The 24,969-nt window shown below is 51.2% G+C and overlaps 4 protein-coding genes and 1 non-coding gene across 14 annotated transcripts; 1 reads left to right on the top strand and 4 right to left on the bottom strand.

Annotated features, from left to right (window-relative positions):
* Positions 1–81: 81 nt before the first annotated feature.
* RNF5 (ring finger protein 5) lies at positions 82–2,526 on the bottom strand. 2 transcript variants are annotated; one of them, XM_077161412.1, is made up of 6 exons: positions 2,271–2,526; positions 1,324–1,342; positions 1,114–1,226; positions 941–995; positions 744–861; positions 82–634 (listed from the first exon to the last, which is right to left on the bottom strand). In XM_077161412.1, exons 1-6 carry the CDS (start codon positions 2,408–2,410, stop codon positions 537–539), a joined length of 543 nt encoding a protein of 180 aa, XP_077017527.1. In that variant the 5' UTR covers positions 2,411–2,526; the 3' UTR covers positions 82–536. The 2 variants fall into 2 exon arrangements, with proteins under 2 accessions (XP_077017527.1, XP_077017528.1); XM_077161413.1 differs by lacking the exon at positions 1,324–1,342 and having other exon boundaries at positions 2,271–2,381.
* Positions 2,290–12,325, top strand: AGPAT1 (1-acylglycerol-3-phosphate O-acyltransferase 1). Of its 6 annotated transcripts, XM_077161409.1 has the most exons (8): positions 2,940–3,387; positions 3,803–3,918; positions 9,006–9,214; positions 9,438–9,571; positions 9,900–10,075; positions 10,233–10,328; positions 10,450–10,522; positions 11,037–12,325. In XM_077161409.1, exons 3-8 carry the CDS (start codon positions 9,015–9,017, stop codon positions 11,219–11,221), a joined length of 864 nt encoding a protein of 287 aa, XP_077017524.1. In that variant the 5' UTR covers positions 2,940–3,387; positions 3,803–3,918; positions 9,006–9,014; the 3' UTR covers positions 11,222–12,325. The 6 variants fall into 6 exon arrangements, with proteins under 6 accessions (XP_077017525.1, XP_077017524.1, XP_077017523.1 ...); XM_077161410.1 differs by lacking the exons at positions 2,940–3,387; positions 3,803–3,918 and adding an exon at positions 2,290–2,920; XM_077161408.1 differs by lacking the exon at positions 3,803–3,918.
* EGFL8 (EGF like domain multiple 8) lies at positions 8,476–15,166 on the bottom strand. Of its 3 annotated transcripts, none has more exons than XM_077161403.1 (9): positions 15,058–15,166; positions 14,296–14,424; positions 13,951–14,073; positions 13,740–13,849; positions 13,551–13,646; positions 13,269–13,439; positions 13,115–13,194; positions 12,887–13,040; positions 8,476–11,192 (listed from the first exon to the last, which is right to left on the bottom strand). In XM_077161403.1, exons 2-9 carry the CDS (start codon positions 14,394–14,396, stop codon positions 11,179–11,181), a joined length of 849 nt encoding a protein of 282 aa, XP_077017518.1. In that variant the 5' UTR covers positions 14,397–14,424; positions 15,058–15,166; the 3' UTR covers positions 8,476–11,178. The 3 variants fall into 3 exon arrangements, with proteins under 3 accessions (XP_077017518.1, XP_077017516.1, XP_077017517.1); XM_077161401.1 differs by lacking the exon at positions 8,476–11,192 and adding an exon at positions 11,851–12,780; XM_077161402.1 differs by lacking the exon at positions 8,476–11,192 and adding an exon at positions 11,851–12,602.
* Positions 15,167–15,190: 24 nt separating this feature from the next.
* Positions 15,191–23,415, bottom strand: PPT2 (palmitoyl-protein thioesterase 2). Of its 2 annotated transcripts, none has more exons than XM_077161405.1 (9): positions 23,264–23,415; positions 22,891–23,084; positions 22,498–22,651; positions 21,942–22,037; positions 21,746–21,853; positions 20,725–20,808; positions 20,537–20,621; positions 17,059–17,113; positions 15,191–15,479 (listed from the first exon to the last, which is right to left on the bottom strand). In XM_077161405.1, exons 1-9 carry the CDS (start codon positions 23,346–23,348, stop codon positions 15,456–15,458), a joined length of 885 nt encoding a protein of 294 aa, XP_077017520.1. In that variant the 5' UTR covers positions 23,349–23,415; the 3' UTR covers positions 15,191–15,455. The 2 variants fall into 2 exon arrangements, with proteins under 2 accessions (XP_077017520.1, XP_077017519.1); XM_077161404.1 differs by lacking the exon at positions 15,191–15,479 and adding an exon at positions 16,072–16,904.
* TRNAE-UUC (transfer RNA glutamic acid (anticodon UUC)) lies at positions 21,506–21,576 on the bottom strand. The gene has a single exon. It is a non-coding gene; the product is annotated as a tRNA-Glu (tRNA).
* Positions 23,416–24,969: the final 1,554 nt, after the last annotated feature.

Below are 24,969 nucleotides of genomic sequence, written 5' to 3'. Positions count from 1 at the left end.
TACCACATCAAATGTATACTCAAGTTGGGAAGACGATGCTCCTGTCCTGGAAAGAGAAAGGAAGGAAGAAGTTGGGAAGAGTCCCCATCAATACATTTCACTTTTTTTTATTGAATTTGTAATAAAGGAGGTTGTGAGTGGGAGAAAGCATTTAGAATCAGAACCCATATTGGACACTGGGGAGAGAAAAATTAAATTAAATCAGTGAGGGGATAGGTGGGGGAAGAGTCAGAGAGAGCCTTACCCAACATCAAATCAAGAAATCTGGGATAAAGTAAAGAATTAGGAAAGGAGAAGCAAACATTCTGTTCAGTCTGTCCTCTTCCCCCAGGGCTGGGAGTTATGATGCCAGTGAAAAAAGAGAATGTCCTCTTCCCATCCTATGCTTGATCACTCCTCCTCCCCCAAGAGTGGCAAGGTTTGGCCTTAGCCAACAGAAATGGAGGGGTTAGAGGATCCAGGAGTAAGGAAGGGTCAGGAGGGACCCCCAATACTGATTCTCCTCTGGCTGAAGGTAGACAGGGAGGAGACACAGCTCAAATACTGAGCAGCCAGAAAAAGAAGAAGATGGCGAGAAACAGGAAGAGGGAGTCCTGCCAACTGGAGGCTGGGTGACCCTGTCCCAGATCCACACCTGTGGAAGAGAGGAGAACTGTGGAAGCAGCATCCACTCCTGGGCCAAGGGAAGGGGGCCTGTGGGGATTCAGAAGGCTCCCTGGTCAGAGGAAAGGGAAGGCTCTTACCTGTCCCCCGACGGAAAGGCTCATGAGTATTGAAGACGGTGGTGAAAAAGCCAAAGGGAAAAGCACCAACACCAAATGAGAAGTGAAAGCCCCCGGTATCACCAAATGGCTGGAATCCCTAAGGAGGTAAAGAAAGTCAGAGGTGAACCTGGGAAGTCTTCGGCAAAAAAGGCTCACAGTCAGATAAGGACACTCACCCCTCTGCTCTCTGGAGCTGGTCGCTGGCCCTGGGGGCGGGGTGGAGTTTTCAACCTGAAGAAGAGAAGGAATAACAACTGGGAGTTTTCTCCTCTCCTCTTCCACACCCCCCACTCCCACCCCAGGGAAGAAAACTTTCCACCTTCCTTTAGCACTACCACCTCTCTCTCACCTGGGATCCTGGGGCTTCTGGCTCCCTCGCCCATAAAGTGGAACAACCTTCTCTCTGCTGATCCCAGCTTTACACACTGGGCACTCTTGACGCTCTGGCCGTGTCTCCAGCCACTGGGGGAGAAAAAATGAAGTGGTTTCCAGTACACGGGAAGGTCTTCCAGCTCCTCAGACCTCCCCTTTTCCCTCTTCATTTCCTCCAAGTACGCACCTGATGAAGACAGGGCCAACTGGATGGGGAAAAAAAAAAAAAGTCAAACTAGCTACAGAAAAGAGAGATAGAGATTCCAGGTTTCAGAGTTCCATCTCACCCCACTTCCAGGTATTACCTGCTGTTTCTTTTCATATTTTCCGCAACTTTTACCACACCAGCCGACTTGGCCTTTCTACTTCTCTGATCTTCTAACCCCTAAAGCTCTATTCATCCTCAACATGCTCAACCCTCTTCTCTTCCCAACACACACATAGACACACACACACACACACACTTCTTATCCCTCCTTTCTCATCTTTTTTACTTAATTTCCAGTTTTCTTGAACCCACCTCTTTCCATGCCTCCTCTTTCAAGTCCCAGCCCCATCCTTACCCCCATCACTCTCAAACCAACCTCCCTTAACTAGCATATGTCCCCATTATTCCTTTTTCCTTTCGCTGCCAGGCCCAATAAAGTCTCTATTCCACGACCCTTCAACCTTGTAAGGCTGCACCTCCATAGTGCCCTTTGTCCCCAGGTTTGTCACATCACTCCTTTCCAGATCTCATCTGAATGTGATCTCACATTTCCTGGGTCTCTCATATTCAACTGATGAGTGCCTAACCTAGAGTCTCATCTGTTTCCACCTGTACACCTAAAACCCTTCACTGCCGTGGAGTAAGGTATCTCGGGTCTCACCCGAACAGATGCCTCCCCCAACTCGCTCCAACTCCTAGTTCCTATGAACACTCTTTCCCACACATTCCGGCTGTACAGAAGTGACCCTCTCGCCTACCCAACCCCGAAGAAGTGTTTGTACCTTCCTCGGGCCTCGCTATAGAAATGTGCCATCCGATTATCTGTATGTTTATCTGGCGCCACCACCACCACCACCACCCCTACCCCAGCCTTCCCAGTATAACGGTAAGCCCCACACCTTCCGCCCCCGCTCCCCGATTCTCACCAGTACAGGTGGCCACACACACTGACCACAGCCTCCCGGGCAGTCTCCAAACATATATTACATTCGAAGGTCGCGCCCACCCCGCCCCGCTCGCGATTCGGCCCTTCGGGGCCCCCGTCCTCCTCTTCTGCTGCTGCCATGGCCAATTCTCTTTCGCCTCCGCGTACCCCTCAATCCCCACAAACACACATACACACACCCCAACAAACGAGAAACCGCCTCCTGCCCACGATCTTTGGGCAGGCTTCAAGGATTTTCAACCACTACTGGTCTGAGTGCCTGCCAATCACATAGGGTTTAAAGGAAAAGATTGGTCCAAAGGGTGGGGGCGGAAAGAGGCTTGTGCGGTCCTGCCCTTACAAAATAACTATTGGTTGTCACGATCAGAGTCAGTATGCAACGCTACGGGATTGGTAACAACTGGATAAACCCGGCCTGTCGCCGGGCCAGGGAAGGTTTTATTCATCTGAGTAACTGCCAGTCATAATCAAACGCCAGAGCATTTGGTTCAGGACTAAACAAACCTCGCCCACGATAGGCGCCTTTTTTTCTTCGCTTCCTCTTTCAGAGAATGTCTAAGTTCCTATTGGACTTGGGAGCGCGTCGCTCCAAAGCAATTGATTGGCTAGAACTCGGCCGGAAAAGGATGGGTATGTAAAATGCGCATGCGCACCACGCGGCGGGACCAGGTGGGCCAACCTCCGAAAGGGTTGAGCCTTCCTTGGTCCCACCCCTTCACCGGTCTCTTGTCGCCATAGAGACTGCTCTACAATTGGCGAGGCTCGGGGTTCAAAGGCCTCTGCTCGGCTTCATCCGGGTCTCCGGGCTATGAACTCCCTCGGTCGAGTGGGCCGTTTCCTTCGTCCCTGATTGGTTGAGATCTCAAAAGACGGCAGAGGGTTTGGAAAATAGGGGAAATACTAGGGTCGCAAGGTTCAAAATGGCTTCGGCCTCCTGCGGTGACGTAGCGGAGAGAACTTGGGTCCGCCTCTCCCTCTTAGTTAAGAAGGGCGCAGAACTGGAATTAGCCCGACGTTTGGATGTTGCGAACATCGACCTGTGGCGCTGGTGTTAACCCATTTCTCTCGGCTGGACGGCTCAGCCCGCCCCTTTTTAGGTGATTTACGGAGCAGAACTGAGCAGATGCCCACGCCCCCTTTAATGTAAAACAGTTGAACAGAGTTGACCGCGTCCCTGTTTCAAACCTTAAGAGCACGAAAGGTCTGGCTCCACCCTCTTGTGAGTGGGAGTAGACGGGGCAAAGCCCACCCCTTTATAGGTGACACGCGGCAGAAATGGGATTAGGCCCGCCCTTTCCTTCCTATATACCCTGCAGAACTGGGGTCTTCCTCCTGGGCTGGACCCCTGGAATTTGGGCCAGCTGCTTCAGAGCTTTCTGGGCTGGACCCCTGGGACTTGGGCCAACTGCTTCAGAGCTTGGGTCTTTCCTACGGTCAGTGACCCTCCCTGTGGCCCAAGGCGCAAAATTAGGTAATAGTTCTCCCTAGTATTCTTTATATCCTCTCCCCCAGGGCGTGTAAATTCATGCAGTACAAAAGTGTGTCTCAGGGCTGGAGGCAGATGCTGGCTGAGGGATGTTCAGCAACACCCTGATAAAAGGTCCCACGTGACTCAAGAGTGAGGAAAGGTAAAAAGTTGGGCGATGCCTAGAGGACAGGGGAGAAAGGTTCAGGAGACCAAGGGGAGGAAAGATACTGACAGAGAGGTGGAGATGAAGGAGGGAGGAATGATCCTGGTAAAGGGATAATGGGGATATGGAAAAGAGGTGCAGAGACTGGAGAGGGAGTTAGATACAAGGCTACAAAGTTTAGGAGGCATGCTCAACCCAGAGGAATCAGCATTCTTCCCCACTATTTTTTTTCAAGGAGCCAACTCCGATGCCCAGCTTCTATTGGAAGAAAAGATGTAATTAGATTCTTTGTTGGGGGATGCGGGGTGGGGGTGTGGATAAGGGTACAGGAAAGGTTTGTCTCAGCTTGGACACGAAGGCTGATAGGAAAAAGAACTAGAAAGCGAAGTATTGAGATTAAACAGCGTGGACGGGAAAGGGGCGGGGAGACGGCCAGAAAGTAGGGAAGGGAACTGAACTGCTGGGAGATAGTTAGGGGAAGGGTAAAGAAACCAGACCAGAGGGCTGGAGGGCCACGTGGGGAAACATGGAGCCCTGGAGAGAAAAAGAAGAAAAATGGCATATAGTAGGTGCTTAAATGTTTGAGACTGAATGAGGGACAAGAAAGAGGGTCTTGGAAAATAGTTGGCATTGGAGGGAATAAGCAGCAGGTTCAGAATTAAGAAAGAAAAAAACCAGAAGAAGACCACGTAAAAATGGCAGTAAAAGGAGATATGATGGCCAATGAGGGAAATGGGTAGAGGAATAAATACAGCGCCAAGGTATCAGAGCTGTGCGTTCTCGGGCGGTGGTGGGGGGGGGGTGGAGAAAAAAGATGCAGCTGGATCTAGAGAGGGGCAGAGCCCAGCTGAGCTCTTGTGGGGCGGGGCTAAGAAGCAGAGACGGGCAGATGTGGGGAGGAGATGCAGCATCCCTGGGAGGCGATTGGCAAAACAGGCCGCCCATCACTGCCCCCCCACACACTTCCTGGCCAGCCCCGGAAACCAGCAGGCGGAGGGGAGGGGAGGGGAGGGAGGGGGACATAGCGGCAGCGGCAGCCCCAGCCCTCCGAGAAAGACAGAAGGGAGGGAGGGAGGGAGCTGGGGGGACAACCCCCCACCATTCCTACCGCTATGGGCCTAGCCTCCCACTCCCACCTCCCCTCCAGCGGCAGGGGCTAGGACACCCCCAAATCCCGTCGCCCCCTTGGCACCGACACCCCGACAGAGGCAGAGACACAACCAGCCGCCACCACCGCTGCCGCAGCCTGGCTGGGGAGGGGGCCGGCCCCCCAGGCCCCCCACCCCACTGAGGTGGGGGTGGGAAAGGGATGGGAGGAAGAGGGAGGAGGGTTATAAAAGGGATGTGGATGAGGGGATGGGGAGAAATTGGATCTGGGAGGGCCGACTGGGGAAGAGGGTTGCTGGGGAAAGAATAAGGGCCGACTGGGAGGAGGATTGCTGGGGAAAGGAGAAGGGGGCCTGCGAGGGAGTATGGATGGAAGGGTCAGGGAAGGAGCGATGGAGACCCTTTGAATTTAGAGCTGGGGGTGTGGGCAGGGAATTCCCTACACCTTCCCCAATTCCTCTTCCTGATCTTTGGCCTCACATGACTCTTGGGGAGGGGGGCCATTTACTGCCCTCCTCCCTCCAGGGGAATTTGCTTATTAGAAATTGCCCTCAGACACCTCTCTGTTTCCATCTAGGCACAGGACCTCTTGTTTTTTAGGGGCCTTCTGCACTGAGCTAGACCTTACTGACACATACAAATGCCTTGTGTGGGGCCATGTTTTCTACACTGAGTCTGTGTGCCTTAGACATGCTTAATGGCTGATGTGCGGCTCTCTTGTTTCTATGTTAACCATGGGCTTAGAGAAATGATGTTTTCCAGCAGAATTGCCCATTCTCGTGTCTTGCATCTCATGTCTCTCATCCAACTTTGACATGTTCAAATAACACATCTGTGTGTTTTCATATATTGCATCTGTTATGTAGTTTCCTGTTACTTGTTCATTTTATGTTTTGCAGGTTTACTTTAGTGTGTAAAAGTTATACCTTATTTTCTTTGAACTCGCATGTTATGCCCAGGATCATGTTGTATGCAGTAGTGTTCCCTTGTGGGATCCCACGGCGTAGCAGAATAGTGTACCCTGTGATGTTGTGATCATTTAGGCCTGTTTGAGTGTTTTCCCAGTCGACCTGCTCATGTATGTGGCCTCATGATATGCCTGTGTGACATGTCCATAGTAGGTGTGCTCTGGTTGTACATACTAACTGTTTCATACTTTGATTGACAGGATATTTTGTGAGATGCATGCTGATTAACCCAGTTGGGCACTCCATTGTTTCTTGATCAAGAAATTCTTGATCCTGAGAAGGTCATTTAATAGCAGATCTATCAGAGAAGAACATAACTGGGCCTCCAATCTGCCAAGAACCGTCCCTTATGCCTTACCTTGCGGCCCTCCCTGGTTGTATATAGTCTGTATCCTGGGAGTTCAGTGCAGGTCACAGGGTCAGCCTACTGCACTTCCCACTCTCTGCTTTTGTTTATGGACATCATCAGTCACCCCACTCTGCACTGTTGGCGTCTGTCTGATGACAGCAGCATTTTCTTTTGCCTGTGGCATGTTGTGTCTGTATGTCTCTTGTGTGTGAAATGACATGTGTCATCTTCATGATTGTCGCTTTGCCTTCACTTTGGCCGCATATTATAGTCATAAATTCAGAATAGGTTGCTCTTAGGCTTGGCATGCTCATCGCATCCTTCGTGCCTTTTCTTCCCATGGTTAATATTCCTTGAGAGATGTGAGTTATCTGTTTCATGATTAGAACTATCTTTCATTAATTGTGGTATGTATACAGCCTTATAATCCATCAGCAAATATTGATTGGCCATTGGGAATGAGACAAACTCCTTGTCCTCAAGCTGCTTACAACCTAGCTGGGCAATGAAATGTCAGTGAGCTGTGCTACACAGTGTGGTACCACATCAGTAATTCTCAAATGTATGTGTGCACATCACTCATACCTGGAGGGTTTGTTAAAACACAGATTGCTGGGCCCAGTACCCAGAATTTCTGATTCAGCAGATGTAGGAAAAGGAAGGTCCAAGAATTTTCATTTGTGACGTGTTCCCAGGTGATTCTGTTGCTGCTGGTTGGGGACCACACTTTGATAAACACTGGTCAAGATAAAAGTGTAATGAGAACACAGGCCTGAGGAAGACCTCCAGCAAGGTGGCACTGAGCTGTGTAAGGAAGGTGAAGAAGAGAGAGAGAAGGGCATTCCAGCCAAAAGGAACAGCATGTTCAAGGCACAGAAGTATGAAAGATCAAAGTGTGTCTGAGGAACTGAAGTAAATAAGTTTGACTGAAAGAAAAAAAAAAAAAGGCTTTTGCAGACATGTGGCCAAAGGTGTAAGCAGAAGTCAACTTGTCAAGAAAGGCCTATAGGCTAGACAGGAAAATGCTCAGATTTGCGTTGCAGAGAAATTGCTGTAGTTGCCAGGTGGAAGATGTAGTGAAGGGAAAGAGTTAGGCACCTCTTGTAAATAGTCCGGAGGAGCAACAGTGCTGATGTGAACTTGCAGGGCAAGAAGTAGCTCAGAAATCCTGCTGTTTTAGAGCTGGCAGAGTCTCACGGTTCCTCAACTGCCTGTTACCTTCACCCTTGCCAGTGGGCTTACCTTTGAACACAGCCCTTCCTGTCATCAGAAGGGAGTACCTGAGACCTTAATAGGAGTGATAGGTTTTTTTGCCTGAAAGCTCTTTTTGTGACTTGAGACCCTGCCCCCAGCAGTCGGGCAGAATGGAAGAAGAAGAAAAGCAGAGAAGACAGGCTCTGCGAGTCTGTACCTCTTCGTCTTGAGGCATTTCCTCTCCCAGGGCAGGTGGTGTGATGTTTCTTTACCCATTTTTTGTTTCACTTGGTGGAGCCTCACACCTTGTACCTGCCTGACCAAGTTGCTGGAAGGGAGGACTTAAAGGGGCGGTGGAGCTTGTTTGCTTATCTGTGGAGGTAGGGTTGGTGGTGTAGCTACTCTGGGTATATCCATGCATTTGTCTGGGAATGGGGGAGGCCGTCTGGGTGGAGAGGGGTTTTTCTGGGTATGCATTTACATTCCTTCATCAGACACTGGGTGTCTTGGTAAAAGCGCATATTCATGCAAATGTGTCAGTCTTTGTATGACCATGAGCTGTTTGGCTCCTGGGTGTGTGCCTGTGGGTGTTTTTTCACCCTCACTGTATCTGCTGGATGCTGGGTATGGATGTAATCATACATGTAGCTGTGTAACCAGGTAGTTAAAAGTCCAAGCTACTCAGGTTTAATCTAGGACTGCTACTTAGGAGCTGTTTGACCTCAGATAAGTTGTTTAACCTCTCTGAGCCTATTTCCTATAAAATGTAAATATTAGTATTTCATAGGTTATTGTGTGGCTCATGTTTAAGGGTTGAACATAGTGTATAGACTAGCTCTGTCCAAAATATAATGTAAGTCACATATGTAATTTTTAATTTTCTGATAGCCGCATTAAAAAAGGTAAAAAGAAACAAGTGAAATTAATTTTCATGATATACTTTATTTAACCCATTATTTTCAAAAGATGTAACTGTAACACATAATCAGTATAAACAATTAGTCTTGAGATATTTTACATTCTGTTTTTCATTCTAAGCCTTTGTAATCTGCTGTGTATTTTACACTTAGAATTGTAAAGTGTAATTTGGACTAGACATATTTCAGGTACTCAGTAGCTGTATGTGGCTGGCAGCTACCATATTGGACAGTGCAGATATAGGACATTAGAAGACCCTTATTCGCTACAAGTATTAGCTATTGTTATTATTACTGTCCTTTTATTATCACATGTCTGCGAATCATGTATGCCACATCTCGTGTCTCTGGACTGTGTGAATATTTCTGGGACCTGGGACCTACGGCCCCCATCCTAGAGAAGCTGCCTGGGAAGGTTTCAGTGGGAGTCCTGTCCCCATCCTGTGTCTCTGGCCTTTGTCCTCATAGTCCCCCACCCCTGCCTTCTGTGTCTTGTCCCCCTACCCCTTCCAGGAATGAGGCTCACTGTCCTTATCCCATTCCCTGCAGGTGGCCAGAATGGAGCTTTGGCCAGGGGCCTGGATGGTACTGCTGCTGCTCTTCCTGCTGCTGCTGCTCCTGCTGCCCACCCTGTGGTTCTGCAGCCCCAGTGCCAAGTACTTCTTCAAGATGGCCTTCTACAATGGTTGGATCCTGTTCCTGGCTGTGCTCGCCATCCCAGTGTGTGCTGTACGGGGACGCAATGTCGAGAACATGAAGTGAGCAGAAAGGGATTGTGGCTGATAAGGGACCCTAACAGTCAGGAGAGTTCTGTGAATGGGGAGGGCATGGGGCATGTGGGAGAGACAGAGTGTCCAGGGACAAGGAAGAAGGAGGAGCTGCAAAGATGCCCAGAAAGATAAGGGTGGGAGCAGAGGGGGAGCTGAGGCAGGCAGGTGCACATCCCCGGATCCCACTGGAACCCTTGCTGTGATCCCTCAGGATCTTGCGTCTGATGCTGCTCCATATCAAATACCTGTATGGGATCCGGGTGGAGGTGCGAGGGGCCCACCACTTCCCTCCCTCTCAGCCCTACGTCGTTGTCTCCAACCACCAGAGCTCCCTGGACCTGCTTGGTGAGACCCCTCCACAGGGCACACCTCCCCAGCCATGCCTTCCCCCCAGAACCTTCTCCAGAATCTCCTCCCTTAGAGGTCCTCAATTCCCCCTCCTCTGGGACTTTACTCGTCGTTCTGTCCCAGGCCTTCTTTCCTGAGGTAGACCTACCCTCATTAGCAGGGTACATATGCCTTTAGTCACCTTTCTCTCCACTTGGGGTATCCCCCCTATCTCCCCATTCCTTTATCTCCAGTCCCTAGAAGTATGGGTGATGACCTGGGTGAGGTCTGCTGTCTCCTGTGACACTCTGCTCCACCCTGATCCTCACCCCCACCCCTGCCCAAGGGATGATGGAGGTACTGCCAGGCCGCTGTGTGCCCATTGCCAAGCGGGAGCTGCTGTGGGCCGGTTCTGCTGGGCTGGCCTGCTGGCTGGCCGGCGTCATCTTCATCGACCGGAAGCGCACAGGGGATGCGATTAGTGTCATGTCCGAGGTCGCCCAGACTCTGCTCACCCAGGACGTGAGTCACCCTGGGAAAATGGAGGCTTGGGGGATTGTGGAGTAGAACAGTTGTAAATAAACTGACATGCAGGGCCAAAGGACCTCAGAGGCCCTGCCACAGCACTGCACCATTGACCCCTCCATATGTTGTCTTCCCTAACCTTCCCTCTCTCCAGGTGCGGGTTTGGGTTTTCCCCGAAGGAACGAGAAACCACAATGGCTCCATGCTGCCCTTCAAACGTGGCGCCTTCCACCTTGCAGTCCAGGCCCAGGTAGTTACTACTTCCCCTTCCAGCTGCTAAGCCCTCCACTCCGTCCTCCTCTCTGAGCACAGGCCTGTCATGGGGATCTCAGAAGGAAGCTATGAGCTGATCCCCCTCTCTTCTCCCCCAGGTTCCCATCGTTCCCATAGTCATGTCCTCCTACCAAGACTTCTACTGTAAGAAGGAGCGCCGCTTCACCTCGGGTGAGGGCTCTGGGCAGGGCTGAGGTAGGGGAGGGGGGTTGGCCATAGAGGTCATGAGAAAGGCTTGGGGGGCGTCCCTTTGAGATTGATCAGTGTGGAATATCAGAGCTGTGAGGAGTCCACGGGATCACCTAGTGATGTGACCCCACCTCAGTGAACAAGTTCTTATTAAGTGCCCACAGTGTATGCAGTGCAACCTGCTAGATGGATACCTTTTGGGCCGTCCAAGAGGGGTTTTATTATCTAGTCAGAGAGAGAAGGCCTGTGTATGCAGTTATATGAGTACCACTTGGCAGTAAATGCTAACCCCAGACAGTGTGGGCTGGAGGGGTGTTGAGGAAGCTCAGGGGTTCTGGACTGGGGTCTTGAGACATCTTGGTACCTCAGAGAATAGATGGCAGCTGGCAAGCAGAGGGACTGTTGTCCAGGGTAGGGCCCAGAGAACTGAAAGGCTGAGAAGGGGAATGAGCAAAGGCCTGAGTGCACAGGCCATGACAGTGTCCCCCTCTCTCAGGGCAATGTCAGGTGCGGGTGCTGCCTCCAGTGCCCACAGAAGGACTGACACCAGATGATGTCCCAGCTCTGGCGGACAGAGTCCGGCACTCCATGCTCACGGTTTTCCGGGAAATCTCCAGTGACGGCCGGGGTGGTGGTGACTATCTGAAGAAGCCTGGGGGCATAGGTGAAGCCAGGCTCTGAACTCCCTTCCCACCCACCCCCCACCTCCCTCCCCACCCACCCCCCACCTCCCTCCCCACACCTGCCAGCCAGTGGGTCCTGAAGAAGGGCCAAGCCCTCTTCCTCTTTTCCCCTCCTCCCAACTGTTCTCCTCTTTGGAATCTTCAACTTCTGAAGTGAATGTGGATATAGTGCCACCCCTGCCCCTTCCCACTCCCACTCCCTGTGGACTCTCTTGCCTCGGTGCAGTCTCCATTCAGACCCCACTTCCTGTCATCTTGTCAATGGAACAGTTGCCTCCCCCCATCTCGAGTGGCTTAGCCTATACAAGGATGGGGCACACTCCATCCCATCCCCAATGGACACTCTTTCTTTGTGGTCTTCTCTCCCTCTGCACCCCACATTGGCCAGTGGACTCATCCATTCTATGGAACAGTTCTTCCCACCCCCCAAGTCCATGGATTCAGTGGACTCGTTTGTGAGGAACACTCCTCACCCTATGGCTGGAAGCTGATATACTTCCAACTCCTTCTGGAACAGTCCTCCAGGCTCATCCTGGGAACATTCTCCTCAGTTAACCTTCACCCTCCTTCCCAGTGGAGCCCCCTGTCAGTGGGGGCTGGACTCTTCAAACTCAGAGGTCTCATCCCTGCCCTTGCCCAGATGCCCAGGGTCACACACTCCTGGATGCACACGGCCAGTTTGATCTACACATTTCTCTGCTTCCCTGTCCCGACGGTACAGTTCTTCAGTGGTTCTGGACCCACCCAGCCCCCTGCAACCCCGCTGTACCATTCTGACCAGACACAAGGGGAAGAGGCAGACATTAGGTGCTGCACTTACTTCTGTTCCCTGGGGAGTAGGGGAAAGGAACTGAACCCTGTCTAGAGGGGATAGGAGGGCTTTTTATTTATTTTTCTTTCTTTTAAGGCTTCCCCTCTCTGGGCCAGTTTTCATTTCCTCCCTGTGGCATTAGCCTCTCCCTGCCTCCCACCCCAGACCCATTCCCACAATTGGGGATGTGGGCTGGGAGCAAAAGGAGAGGATGGGACCTGTTTTTGCGTGGTTGGTTTTTATTAATTATCTGGATAACAGCAAGAAACCGAGAATAAAGAGAGAGAGAGATCTGGCTGCTTTCTGCTGCGTTTGTTAGAGGTTGAAGAAGCAGTCCTGGTGGAGGCAACCTGAACCTGCCTCCAGCTGGAATACTCCGAGCCAGGCCAAAGCAACCCAACTTCCCCTTTTTCTCAACTCTCCAGAGATCCCCTCGCTTCTCCGTGGCTGGCAGCCAATCCCAGAGAATGAGGGATTCAGTTTCTATATAAATTAGGGGGCAGGAGTGCTGCAGAGGCTCCTCACTTGCGGTTGAGGTGGGGACCCACACTGTTCTCATCACAGGAGCCTGGCAGGTGACAAGGAGGTAGGCAGAAACACTGGCTGTAGTCTCTGGGGCTGCCAGGAAGACTGACACCCAACACTTGGTTGGAACCACTGGGCTGAAGCCAGGCTCCCAGGGAAGGAGGGATGTTGAAGTGTAGGTAGCCCACGGAAGGTATGGGGAAAGTGAGTGCTGGAGGATACTAGGAAAAGAGGGGGAGTAGGAGTTGGGGAGGGATCTTGGGAGCAGTTGGGGACAGTTGTTAGGGGTGGGACCAGTCCTGGGCTGAGAGAAGCATGAGGACTTACAGGCACCTAGTTTCTCCTCCAGCAGCAGGACCTGGTCGCTGAGAGATTCAATCCTGTCACCCCGGCCCCACAGCTCGGCCACCTGATCGGGTTGCAGCTCTTCAGGTGGCATGGGCAGCACCGCTCGGACCCAGGCCCCGGCCTGACCCACCCACTACGGAAGAAGAGAGACCTCAGAATGTTGGGGGGTGGGATTCGCCCTGCCTCACAGGCTTGGCCTCTGCTCACCTGCTCCAGCTGCTCCAGGCGCCCTCGCAGCTCTCGAATCTCCCGCCTCAGGGTGCGCTCTTCATGTTCCGCCTCCCGAACTAAGACAAAGGAGAGCCTGATGCTGGAACCCCAGTCCTGGGCCGTCCCCAAAGCCCATACCCCTGCCACTCACCGGCCACATTGAGGATGCTGGCACTGGTTGGGTGCTCATGGGATCCCTCCGTGCAAGTGCGACCATCCAGGTCCAGCACCAGGCCATGCGGACAGCTACAGGTGAAGCTGCCAACCGTGTTGAGGCAGTGGTGGGAACAGAGGGTAACGCCGACTCTACATTCATCCACCTCTAGTTACGGGAAAGAAGGCTGAGGTGGGAGGGGAGCGTATGGCCCAGCACCCCGGTGGGTAGGGAAGCCCTGGTGCCCCTCACTGGAGAAGAGGATATGAGGAGACTTACCCACATGACAGTACTTTCCCCCCCAGCCGGGAGCACACTGACACTGGTCTGGCCTTATACAAATACCTCCGTTGAGGCAGGGCTTGGTGCAGACGGCTAGGGATGGGAGGAAGGAGAGTTACAGAGCCAGACCTATCACCTGTTCTCCAGGGCAGGCTTCCCCCAAGGCCTAAGAACATCTAGCCTCACCTTCACAGGTGAGCGCCCCGGGGTGCCGCTTCTTCCAACCCTGACAGCACACTGCGTGGGTCTGCTGTACTTCCCGCCTCACCTCCCTCCAGGCCATACGGTATGTGGTCCTGGAACACAGCACCTGGCTCAGGACCCGGGAGGTGGGTCCTGGTCAGGGTTCTTGGGGTCCGTCCTGAGAGACCCTGGAGTACCAGCACCCATCCCTCACCTGTAGGTGCTGCAAATGCGCCGTCCAGCGCACAGGGTCAGGTAGGGCTTGTACACCGGTTGGCTGTAGGACTCGTTGTAGCGGAGAGGGACCACCAGTGTCTGCTTGGAGCAGACCCCCTGACTGTACCCATGCAGGAGGAGATGGGAGACATTGTGTGGGCCATGCTCTGGGAAGTCGGGTACTCCACTTCTCTCAAGGCTCCACCCTCCTCCACGTACCAGGGAACACCCTTCACCACCCCCATTCTAAACTTCCCACATCATTTTGCCCCCTGTGAAGCACCACCCCTAGCAAAAGGCTCAGTGATGACTTCACCCCTGGCCCTTCCCGCTCTGTTGTCACCTCTCTTTGAGGGATTCACCCTTGACCCCCTCGCTTGGCATCAGTAGCAGAAGAAATGAGAATCCGCCTAAGAAAGTGCACAGCTCAGCCCCGGACCCCATGATTCTCCTTGACTCGAGACTCTGCGGGCTGCAGGCAGGAAGAGGTTAATGGAGGCCCTTCCTCTCTATTTACTTCTCCAGGCCCAGTCCCTTCAAGAGCAGTCTGCTAGTTCCCTCCTAAAGGGGTTAGACACTTACTTTTACACACTGAAGTAGCCACTAGGTCTGTCTACACCTACCAGTACATTTAACTACTCCACCCCTCCCCCAGTTAGCATATCATAATCTATGCAGCACCACACAGACTCACACTGGGACACACTCCCACGCCCTCCAACCTGTGCAACCTAGTCCTCTCTACACAAACTGGAGGAACACACACAAGCTTATCCCTCCCCCAGTCACCCTCCTATCAAGTCTTCCTATACCTTAATCTTCATACCTTCAAAACACCAGACGTACACCACCTTTCCTTCTACATCCTCTAGACTCCCTAACACCTTACAAACACACACAAACCCACTCATTGGGGATCCCCACGCCTTACACACGTTCCTACTACCATCACTCACCCACAGCATCGCATAAATCCTGGACACATACCTACACCCCTTGCTCAGACACCTCCCAACTCACACCCACCCTAAGGCACACCGAGTGGCCCACTCCTTTCCCATTGACATTCTCTCCCCTCCCTGCCCTTCCCTCCCAACATTCCCACCTGGCTTCCCCTCTCTCCCAGGAGACTTCAGGCAGACCAGCCTCAGCAGGAATAGTTCAGACTGGTGGGCAGGCTGGGTGGGCAGGGGAGGAGAGGAGGGCCGGGCCAGACAGAGCCCTCCCATTCCTGCCCCCTCACATAAGCCTCCTCCTTAGCTCCAGCCTGGTCAGCTCAGCAGATCCAAGTCCACTCCTTTCACCCCCAGCAAAGGGCCCCCTAGAAGTATCTTCTTTACTCTTTGAGGGCCCCTGTTTCTGGACCCCAAATCATCAGAGGTTACTGGCTCTGTAACCCCAAATCCCACTGGCCCCCCACCCACCTTCAACCCACTCCAGACTGGAGGGGACTTGGGGGATGGGGAGGGAGATAGAGCTGGCAGAGACCAAAGCTGGGTCAGATCATGGGAGAAGAAACAAGAACAGCTGAGGAAAGAAAGAAGGGCAAGTTATCACAAAGAGGAACTTAGGCAAGGGAGACAGCCCAGGGCACCAAGGAAAATTGCCCCCATCTCTTGATGACATTTGTCAGGGCTTGGGGGGGCACAGGGTTGAGCCAGCCACCCTCCCCCCATGCCAGGGCAGACAGGGCCCTATTGTCTCAGCCAAAATTCCTTCTCTCAGGGAAAAGAAGGATCATTGTCCAGCCACTCACCCAACTCTGGCCTACAAAGGTCGAGAAGGGGCACAACAAATGCCCACCCTGACCCTCAGCCTCCTCATCTAGCCTGGGGGTGGCAATGCATTCCACCCCATGGTGCTGGAGCCCAGAGCAGTGGAGCCCCTGGCTCAGCCTTCTAATCTTAGGCTGGGACAGGAAAAATATTGTCCTCAGCAGGAAAGAACCTGCAGAGAATCAGGAACCTGCACAGAATGGGCATTGAGAAAACGGAAACATCAAGGGGGTCCCCACCCCAGACCAGGCATCCGGGCACCCAGGCCTCCAGACCTTAGTTCTCCATCCCCACCCTCCTTGGGAAGCCAGGACCCCCTCACCTGGAAATGAGCCAAGCCACACTGAGGAAATGGAACTTTATTTCCATAAATACAGGGGTAACGCCCCAGTCGAGGGTAGCTAAAAGAGGGGCTGGGGCCTCAGAGAAACTGGGCTCCCAGAAGGTACCCCAACACTGAACATAGGGACTGGGGGATCCCCAAACCTGAGATGGGCCTTGCAGGCCACAGATATTCCCCAACACTGACACTTCAAGAATGGAAGTATCCCCATAGGGGAGCCTCAGAACCCCACTGTCAGGGGCAGTGCTTCCTGGGTGCTGGGAGGGAGAATGGTAGGAGAGTTCAGAGAAAATGGGAACACGGGGAAGAGAGAAGCTAAAAATGTCCTGAGTGGCTTGGAAGGAGACCCCTGTGGTGGGCAGGGGCTAGGTTGTCCTCCTGCACAGCCAGATACAAAGGAGCAGCAGGAGCAGCCACAGGTTAAAAACCTGGTTTCCACTCCCCAACTTCAGCCTTGGGAGAAAGGGAGAGCATGGAGAAGCCCCCTAAATGAGAGGACATGAGGTGAGGGAGTCCAGGATATGTCATTCATGGAGGAGCAGAGGACAAGACTCTGGGGGCCCTGGTTGTTGAGGGGCAGTGTGGGAGCAATGAGGTGGCCACAGGCACGCCAGAGCCTGACATCTGCTTTCCAAGGCCGCTGCTTGGTGTCTGGGCTGGGGACTTCCTGGGGGATCCCTGGGGACATCCTCAGGAGAGCCACGGTTCAATGCAGGCCTCATAAAGTGTGAGGTTGGAGTGCCAGGCCGTGTGGGGGATCCCAGCCATCGGGCACCTCACTATGGCCCCTCGGGCCAAGAGAGTCTTCAACCCAAAAGAATCCCGCAGATAAACCTTTGAGGTGGGTGAAGAGGCACGGACGCATGGAAGAAAGACACAGGGAGAGACAAAGTGAGTACTGCCGGTGTCCGCAGCCCCCTCCCAACAGGGGTCAGTGGCAGGAAGGGAATGAGAGGGAAGAGAGGGGAAGGGACCCCAGGGGGCTCACCAGTTGCTCCTCCATCTCCAAGACCGTCTCATTTGCATCATAGAAACCAAAGAAGCTACAAAGAGATTGGAGGGGAGGTTATCAGGAAAGCTAGAGAAAATGAAGGTGGGTCAGGGTCCTTCAAGAGTTCTCAGCCTGTTGGGGAGACAGGAAGCGGGAAGGACACTCAAAATAGCTAACTGATTTCATGTGTCTCATGAGAGGCACTGAGATAGAGATGGTACCACTTCTGTAGAATTCCATCAAAAATGCATAATCTGTTTGTAATCATGAGGAAATATTCATTAAACCCAAACTGAAGGACATTTTATAAAATAGGCAGTCCACATTCTTCCAAAAAAGCAATGTCACAAAAGACAAAGACTGAGGATCTGTTCCAGACTTAAAAGGATTAAAGAGGCTTGACAACTAAATGCAACACACAGCTCTGGATTGGATGTTGCACTGGATCTTTTTTTAAAAAAATAAGGACAGCTGGGAAAGCTGAACAACATCTATAGATTAGAGCACTATAATGATATTAATTTCTTGATTTTGATAATTATATTGTAGAGATGTAAGAGAATCCCATTTCTAGGAAATATACACTGAAGTATTTAGGGGTAAAGGAACATCATGTCTGCAACTTATTTTCAAATGCTTTATCCGCAAAATTATATCTATCTCGAGAGAGAGAGGATGCTAACACAAATATGCTAAAATGTCAGCGTGGAAAAGCTAGGTGAAGAGTATTTGGGAATTCTCTGTACTATTTTGGTAACTTTTTTTATGTATGAAATTATTTCCAAACAAAATCATTTTTACGTTAATAAATAATATAAAAAAAAAAAGAAGAAAATTAGTTTTATGTTAAAAAATTGAGAAAATGTAAGCATCATGGGCACCAAGTAGACACTGGCCCTGAAACTGGACAAATGCCAGTGGTGGTCCCAGGGGACTGTAGGAGCAAAGGGGAGAGGGTCCTACTGTAGTCTAAAGCATCAGCAAAACCTTCCCAACAATGACCCTGGACTGGGCAAGGCTGTCCCAGGCAAAGGGAACAGCTAGAGTAGAGGCAGAGAAGTAAGGCACAGCCAGGTACGTGGGGGAGCTAGACTGGGGGTCTGGAGACCAGGTTGAAGAACCAGATTTCATAAGGGCCCAGGAAAGCAGTAGGGGCACAGAGACCTGGATTAAACCCCAGCTCTGCCACACACACACACACACACACACAAATCTCCCCACTGTGTATTTGAGAGTGTTACTTATCCTATTGACCTTATAGAAAACCTCCTTCATAGAGAGGAAGGAAAACACTGTGGTTAAGAGCCAGACTGCTGATTTCACCACTTACTAACTCTAGGATTTAGGCAAGTTATTTAATCTCTCTGCAGCTCAGTTTCTTCATGCCAAATGAGGATAACGGTCATTGCCCCATAGGACTGTTGTGAGGATTCAAAGAGCTAATATATGAAAGGTACTTAGAATAGTGCCTTAGGACATAAAGCTATAAAACTATATATGCTATATAACATGTGAGGTATTACTATTATTCATCGGATTATTGTAGATGTGAAATTAGATGGCTTACACAAAACCCACCCCTTACTATTGTAAGGATGTTCACTCTTTCACTCAAAACCCTTCAGTGTGAGGAGTTATTGCCTAATGGAAACAGTTTCCATTTAGGGTGACAGAAAGGTTCTGGTAATGGGTAATGGATGGTTACTGATGGTAGCACGATGTTGTGAAAGTAGACCACTGAATTTGCAGGTGGTTAAAACAGGAAAATTCATGTTGTATATATTGCTACAATAAAAATTAAAAACCAAAAAATAAAACATATAATCTTACAACCAAAGAGGGAACCATAATGTAAACTATGGCCTTTAGTTAATAACATGCATTTTATGCATAATTTTTCTGTCACCTACAATTGTTCTGAAAAATACGTTCATTAAAAAAACAAACAAACAAAAAAACTTGTAACTGACATTCCCTTTATCCAGCATATGAACAGCTAAGTAAGAAAATAAGGACAAAAATAAATACATAATAGGGGGATAAGGAGTATGGGATGTTTCTGATGTTCTATTTTATTTTTTTTAATTTTGTTTTGGAGTAATGAAAATGTTCAAAAATTGTGGTTGTTAATGCAGAACTATGATGCTAGTATGAACCATTGATTATACACTTTGGATGATTATATAGCACATGAATATATATCAATAAAGTTGCATTTAAAAAAAAACCTCCAATGGCTTCTTATCTCACTCAGAATAAAAAGGCACAACATAACTGGTCTCCCATTACCTTTTTCACCTCCTCTCCCATGACTCTCTCCATCTGTATTGGTCTTGTTCCTCACTTCTACCCCATGGCCCTTGTAGGTGCTACTCCTTCTCCTTGAATCACTTTTCCCCCCAAGAAATGCACAGCTCCTTCTCTCACTTCCCTCAGCCTTTTCTCAAAGGGCACCTCTTCCGGGAAGGCTTCTCTGTTGCTGACTAAAATAGGCTTCAGTCACCCTCTAATCCCTTCCTCTACCTTATTTTATCACCAACTGACATATATATTTATATTTATTATCTGTCTCCCCAACAGAATGTAAACTACATGACAGCAGGGACTTCTATTTCATTCATCAATGCATCCCAGTACCTGGGCACATTGTAGCGCTCAATAAATATTTGTTGAGGGAGTAAAGTCGCTCAGGTGACATAAATTTTTGTTGATTATTAAAGTAGCTCAGGTGACATTTCAGATCATTCATAACAGAGGTAAGCACACAGTGCCATGGAGCCATGGATTTTCCTGAGGAACAACAGGGTGGATAGGATGAGGCTGGAAGTGGTTGGGGGAGGCAGGCAGTCGGAGGCCACTACAACAGTATAGGTAGGTAAGAGGGGTGGTAGGAAACGTGATCAAATGGCATGAAACTATACACATACATTGTACCAATGTCAATTTCCTAGTTTTTGACACTGTGCTATAGTTACATAAGATGAAATCATCTGGGTTAAAGCTACATGAGACCTCTCTATACTAGTTTTGCAACTTCCTGTGAATCTATAATTATTTCAACCTTAAAAAAAAGTTTTTAGGGTGCACAGTTGGTTCAGTGGTAGAATGTTCACCTTCCATGCAGGAGACCTGGGTTTCATTCCCAGACCATGCACCGCCCACTGCAAAAATGTTTTTATACATAGGGTGGATGATAGGAATGGACAGGAAATTGAGTCGCCAGGATTTGGTAACTGCTAGATATGAGGTGTTGGGAGATGATACCCAGGTTTTGGTCTTGGGTGCAAGATGGATAGGAAGGGCATTAACTGAACAGCAGGAGGGCTAGGCCAGTTTTGGGCATGTGTTGGAAAGCACCTCTGAATTGAGATCTGTAGCAGACATAAAAAATCCCTAAAGCCCAGAGCTAGAAATAAAGATTGGTGGGGAGCAAAGGTGCCCTCAGCCAATTTAAGGCCACGTAGCTCCTTATTACCTGGACTGCCAGGGAGTAATAACACCATCATCAGGGCCCCCAATCAGCACCAGATGGCCCACCCGGAGAAAGTTCTTCCGCCATGCTGCAAGGTAGGAGAGAGACTGAGTCAGCCACAGGGGTCAGGCCAGTTTGGAGAAGGGAACACAAGAGGGTCAGAGAAGCAGAAAAGTAGCCTGTGGTCTTACCAGTGGCATTGGGATGGTCTCTTTCTCCATTGATCAGGGCCAGGAAGCTACTGGCGTTGAGGTATAAGTCATCATGATGGGGGTCTAGGTATAAACAGCGGTTAGGAAGATACAGAAGTCAGAAGAGGAAGCAAGACCCAAGAGCGAAAGGCCAATCAGGAGGCTGCCCTAATAGTCCCAGGTGCATAGTAGTATAAAAGTAGCAATAACAATAATAATAATAATGATAGGATACTTCTATCCAGTGCCTACTTTGTACCAGGTCCTGTTCAAAGAACAGCACACTCATTAATTAATGGAACACTGACAACCATGCTATGCGTAGGAGCTACAGTATTAATTTACAGATGAGGAAAACTGAGTCACAGAGAGGCTAAGTAGCTTGTCCAAACTCATCCCACAAGGTCAGGATGCCAACCCAAGTAGTCTGGCCCCAGCATCCATGATCTTAACTGCTTCACTAGGGGTTGGCAAACAATGACCCATGGGCCAAATCCAACCCACCACTTGTTTTTATAAGTAAAGTTTGATTGTAAACACAGTTTGTTGTATTGTGAAAGCAGCCATGTAACATGCTCATTCATCTACATGTCATCCATGACTGCTTTCACAATACAACAGCACAACTGAGTAGTTGCAACAGAAACTGAATGGCCTGCATGCAAAGCCAAAAATGTTTACCATTGGCTCTCAATAGAAAAAGTTTGCTCACCCCTGCACTAAACTAAGAAAATACATGGAAGCATTTCATATATATATATATATTTGGGGGGCGGGGGGGTGCATGGTCCGGGAATTGAACCCGGGTCTCCCGCATGAAAGGCGAGCATTCTACCACTGAACCAACTGTGCAGCCCCTGAAATGGGAAGCATTTTGAACAGTGACCGTTCAAACAGTAAGCACTCAATAAATGTAAAGCACCATTGTTATCATATCTACTGGTCATGAGGGGGTGGAACAGCAGGCCCTACCCTCCACATGCCTTCTCCCATGGAGGCCCAGTTTAGCACTCCTACTCACCATGCCAGTAATTACAAATGGAGAATTCCTGGCCCCAGGGGCTATAGCAGATCCGGTAGAGATTCGACCTCATGGAAGTGGGGAACAGCCACTTCAGATAGTCTGTGTCTGTCAAGAGAACAGCAGTGCCGAATGGCCAAAACCTCTGTGCTCCCAAAACTCGGGGCCCCCTATGGAGCACATGAGGCCCACTCACCTCCATACTGTCCCATCTGTGGAGAGGAGAGGGAGATGAAAGAATCCACGTTATGATCATCCATGACAGAGAGTAGCGCACGGCACACAAGCCCCCCTGCAGGCAGAACATTGGTGACTTAGGGACAGCCAGGCCCAAAGCAGCCCCCATTCCTTTACCACCTTTATTATTTAAAGGAGACTAAGGCCCAGAGAAGGCAGCACACCTTGTGCCAAAAGGTCAAAGGCACATAAGTGGCAGAGCCAGAATTAGATTCTGGGCCTCCTGTCTCTAACTCCAAGGTGCTGTTCACTGCCCCATCTTCCCTTAAGTCCAGGGATGTAAAAAACAACAGGTAACAGGAAAAGAAGGAGACAGCAGTACTAGGAACCTCCTTCACATTCAAGCCACAGACAGATAAGACCCAGGTGCTGAGGGAAGTGAGAAAAGGAGGGCCTGGGTCCCGGGGGTCTGGCTGGAGCAGGGTGATTCAGAGAAGGGACACTAGGAGGTATCCGTGTGATAGAAATCAAGCCTCAGATGGGGCTCAGAAGTTGGCTGGGGTGTGAGCTCCTACCCTGCGAGTAGCAGATGAGATGTACCCCCTGAGGGGCCTCCGCCATGATGGGGGCCACAGCCTCTCGGAACCCTTGCACCTGTTCCCACAGGGGCCGCAAGCTCTCTCTCCCATCGAAGAGATCGAGCACTGTCACCAGAGTCCCGGGGTGTGTCTGTGGGAAGGGGGCAATGCATCCACCAGGGATGGACTATGAAGCCCCTCCCACCCCATCCCACATGCCTACTGCACCCTGCTAGAACCAGGGATTTGGTCTCCCAACTCTCCTCAGGCCAGCACAAGCTCGCTGAGGAACTGCGCAAGCCCAGAGGGGGCAGCTTTCAGTACCCATTGTCCCTTCTCAGCCACTGTAGACGCCTCCAATGTCCTCCACCCGGGTGTCCCCTGACAGACCTGGTTGATATATCCTAGCAGGTGGCGGAAATTGTAGGAGCTGTCGAAGAGCCCATGCACCACGATGACCGGCTTGTAGGGAGCGAGGTGCGGGGCCGGGGCCGCGGGCAACAGCAGCAGTGGCAGGAGTGGCCAAAGGAGCAGGACCCCCGCCGGGGGGAGCCGCGGCCCCCAGAGCCCCAGCATGCTCCCGCCTGAGAAGGGGGTGATGAGGGCCTGTGAGGGAAATGGCAATACTCCCTCCCCTCCAAACAGCGCCAGACAATCAAGCCTCTCCCGCCAACTTCCCGGGTTCTTGTCACAAAATAGCCCACTTTAAACTTCTCTGGTCCTTTCCATACACACACACACCCCCACAACGTAACGCGCTGACCTGCTCCCGAAGCCCCGCCCCCAAGCCAGCGCTCTGGGGACTCGGTCCCTAGGCCCAGAATCTCCAAATGCATCACCCCAGCCATTCACGACTCGGGGTTTTGCAGGAACCCTGAGCAGCAACCCAGACCCAGTGGAGAGTGCAAACTCCCACCTGACCTGGGTCTGTGGATCTCACTCCGCCCGCTATTTATTCCTCCCTAGTCTGGAACCCACGGGGCGGGGGGAGGGTGTGAGGAGGGAGGGCGCAAGGGAATGACGGATGGGAGGGGACAGGCTGCTCGGGGTCGCGCACAGTTGTCACTTCCGGGGCTTTCCCTGGCAACCGTGCAAGCGTCCCCAGCAACGCCAGCACGGCACCGGAGGGATGATGGAACATTCCATTGCTCCCTAGGATCGGGGGAGAAAATAAGCGGAGCTATCCATTTAGGCCGGTAGGGAGAGGAAGAAGCCGCAACCCATCCTGGCACTCGTGAGAGCGCTTCTTCAAGGCCCTGCTGAAGGGTCCGGATTTTCCTCCTTGTTTCTCCCCCACTTCCCAAACCAGGTGTCCGGCCCCGCAGCGGAACGCGAAGTTTTTTGTTTTGGTTTGGTTTTTTGCAAGGGACAGCAGGGGATGGACTGGGTAGCCCTCTGCAGTTTGTCGTATGCTGGGGGATTGGCGGGATAGCTTGAAAGACTGAAGCCAGCCGGAGCGGACTCCCGATCCCCTATCCACCCGCCCGGATCGGCGTCTTACAACTCTTAATTCTGGAGTGCATGTAGGGCTCTTGTCAACAGAGACGCCGAGAGTCCTCGAAGCCCCTCGAGTTAAGTGCGGCCGGGCCCAGTGCCTCCGGCTTTCCTCCACTCATTTTCCCTTATACCACCCCACCCTCAAGGGGCGGAGGGCCGCTGGAGCCGCGATGACTCACGTCCGCGTGATTTCGAACTGTCTTTCAACCCCAGCGACCCGGGCAATCCCGGCCTTTGGAACTCTCCCTGGGCGGCCCCCAACCCAGACCCTCCCATCTGGTCCAGTCTTCCGGGCTCCAAAAGTCTCCCACCTCCCCGCCCATCTGTGACCCCTACCCGATACCCGGGCGCCGGGTTAGGGTTCTTATTTCGCGTTTAAAGACTTTTCTCTTGAGAAAAGGAAAGAGTCTCTAAATGCCAAAAGTACCTAGCACACTCGCCGCAGCTCTACCTCCCCACTCCCCGGGGAGGGAGAGATCGATGATTTCGCAGCTTGCTGAATCTCTCTTATCAGAAGGTCTTCGCTGAGTCTAAACTCATCTCTCCCAATAAAACCAATCCCCACTGAATCTCTCTTATCAGAAGGTCTTCGCTGAGTCTAAACTCATCTCTCCCAATAAAACCAATCCCCACACCTCCGATTGTGCAGAGCGAGGGGCGGGTGGGGCGGGGGTGGCGGCGGCGGGGAGGAGGGTAAAGGATCGGGCCAACTCCTGAGGAACCAGAACCACCGGTGTGGGGCCGTGATCCAAATTTCTGAGGCCTGGAGCTGACCCAAGCAAGGGCTTCGTACAGAACTGTAGTCTCCGCTTAGACAAGGATGCAGAGACCTAGGCCTGAAGAGGGACTGCCGCGCGAGAGGGCTGGGAAGTACTAGTCGAAATGGGAGGTGGGGGGAGGTTAATAATGGATCTCTGAGTATGTTTTTGCAAAAATCCCAACTCGTGTAAATCTCGATAGACTGCCTAGCCT

This window comes from Tamandua tetradactyla, chromosome 5 (genome assembly GCF_023851605.1).
Source record: "Tamandua tetradactyla isolate mTamTet1 chromosome 5, mTamTet1.pri, whole genome shotgun sequence".
NCBI classification, from domain to species: domain Eukaryota; kingdom Metazoa; phylum Chordata; class Mammalia; order Pilosa; family Myrmecophagidae; genus Tamandua; species Tamandua tetradactyla.
Note: the sequence above shows the minus strand (reverse complement) of the source record. Positions and strands in the feature narration are given on the sequence as shown.

What these genes read in the sequence shown, in the direction of transcription:
- RNF5 (XM_077161412.1), bottom strand. Translation starts at nt 2,410, where the DNA reads ATGGCAGCAGCAGAAGAGGAGGACGGGGGCCCCGAAGGGCCGAATCGC. An exon ending in CAGAAGCCCCAGGATCCCAG is followed by an intron (nt 996 to 1,113) that starts GTGAGAGAGAGG and finishes TCTCTTCTTCAG; the next exon opens with GTTGAAAACTCCACCCCGCC. An exon ending in GCCTTTCCGTCGGGGGACAG is followed by an intron (nt 635 to 743) that starts GTAAGAGCCTTC and finishes TCTCTTCCACAG; the next exon opens with GTGTGGATCTGGGACAGGGT.
- PPT2 (XM_077161404.1), bottom strand. Translation starts at nt 23,348, where the DNA reads ATGGCTGGGGTGATGCATTTGGAGATTCTGGGCCTAGGGACCGAGTCC. An exon ending in TGCTAGGATATATCAACCAG is followed by an intron (nt 22,652 to 22,890) that starts GTCTGTCAGGGG and finishes CCCTTCCCACAG; the next exon opens with ACACACCCCGGGACTCTGGT. An exon ending in ACAGATGGGACAGTATGGAG is followed by an intron (nt 21,854 to 21,941) that starts GTGAGTGGGCCT and finishes TTCTCTTGACAG; the next exon opens with ACACAGACTATCTGAAGTGG.
- AGPAT1 (XM_077161406.1), top strand. Translation starts at nt 4,448, where the DNA reads ATGGAGCCCTGGAGAGAAAAAGAAGAAAAATGGCATATA. An exon ending in AAGAAGAAAAATGGCATATA is followed by an intron (nt 4,487 to 9,005) that starts GTAGGTGCTTAA and finishes CATTCCCTGCAG; the next exon opens with GTGGCCAGAATGGAGCTTTG. An exon ending in GAGCTCCCTGGACCTGCTTG is followed by an intron (nt 9,572 to 9,899) that starts GTGAGACCCCTC and finishes CCCCTGCCCAAG; the next exon opens with GGATGATGGAGGTACTGCCA.
- EGFL8 (XM_077161401.1), bottom strand. Translation starts at nt 14,396, where the DNA reads ATGGGGTCCGGGGCTGAGCTGTGCACTTTCTTAGGCGGATTCTCATTT. An exon ending in CGCATTTGCAGCACCTACAG is followed by an intron (nt 13,850 to 13,950) that starts GTGAGGGATGGG and finishes GCTGTGTTCCAG; the next exon opens with GACCACATACCGTATGGCCT. An exon ending in GGGAAAGTACTGTCATGTGG is followed by an intron (nt 13,440 to 13,550) that starts GTAAGTCTCCTC and finishes TCCCGTAACTAG; the next exon opens with AGGTGGATGAATGTAGAGTC.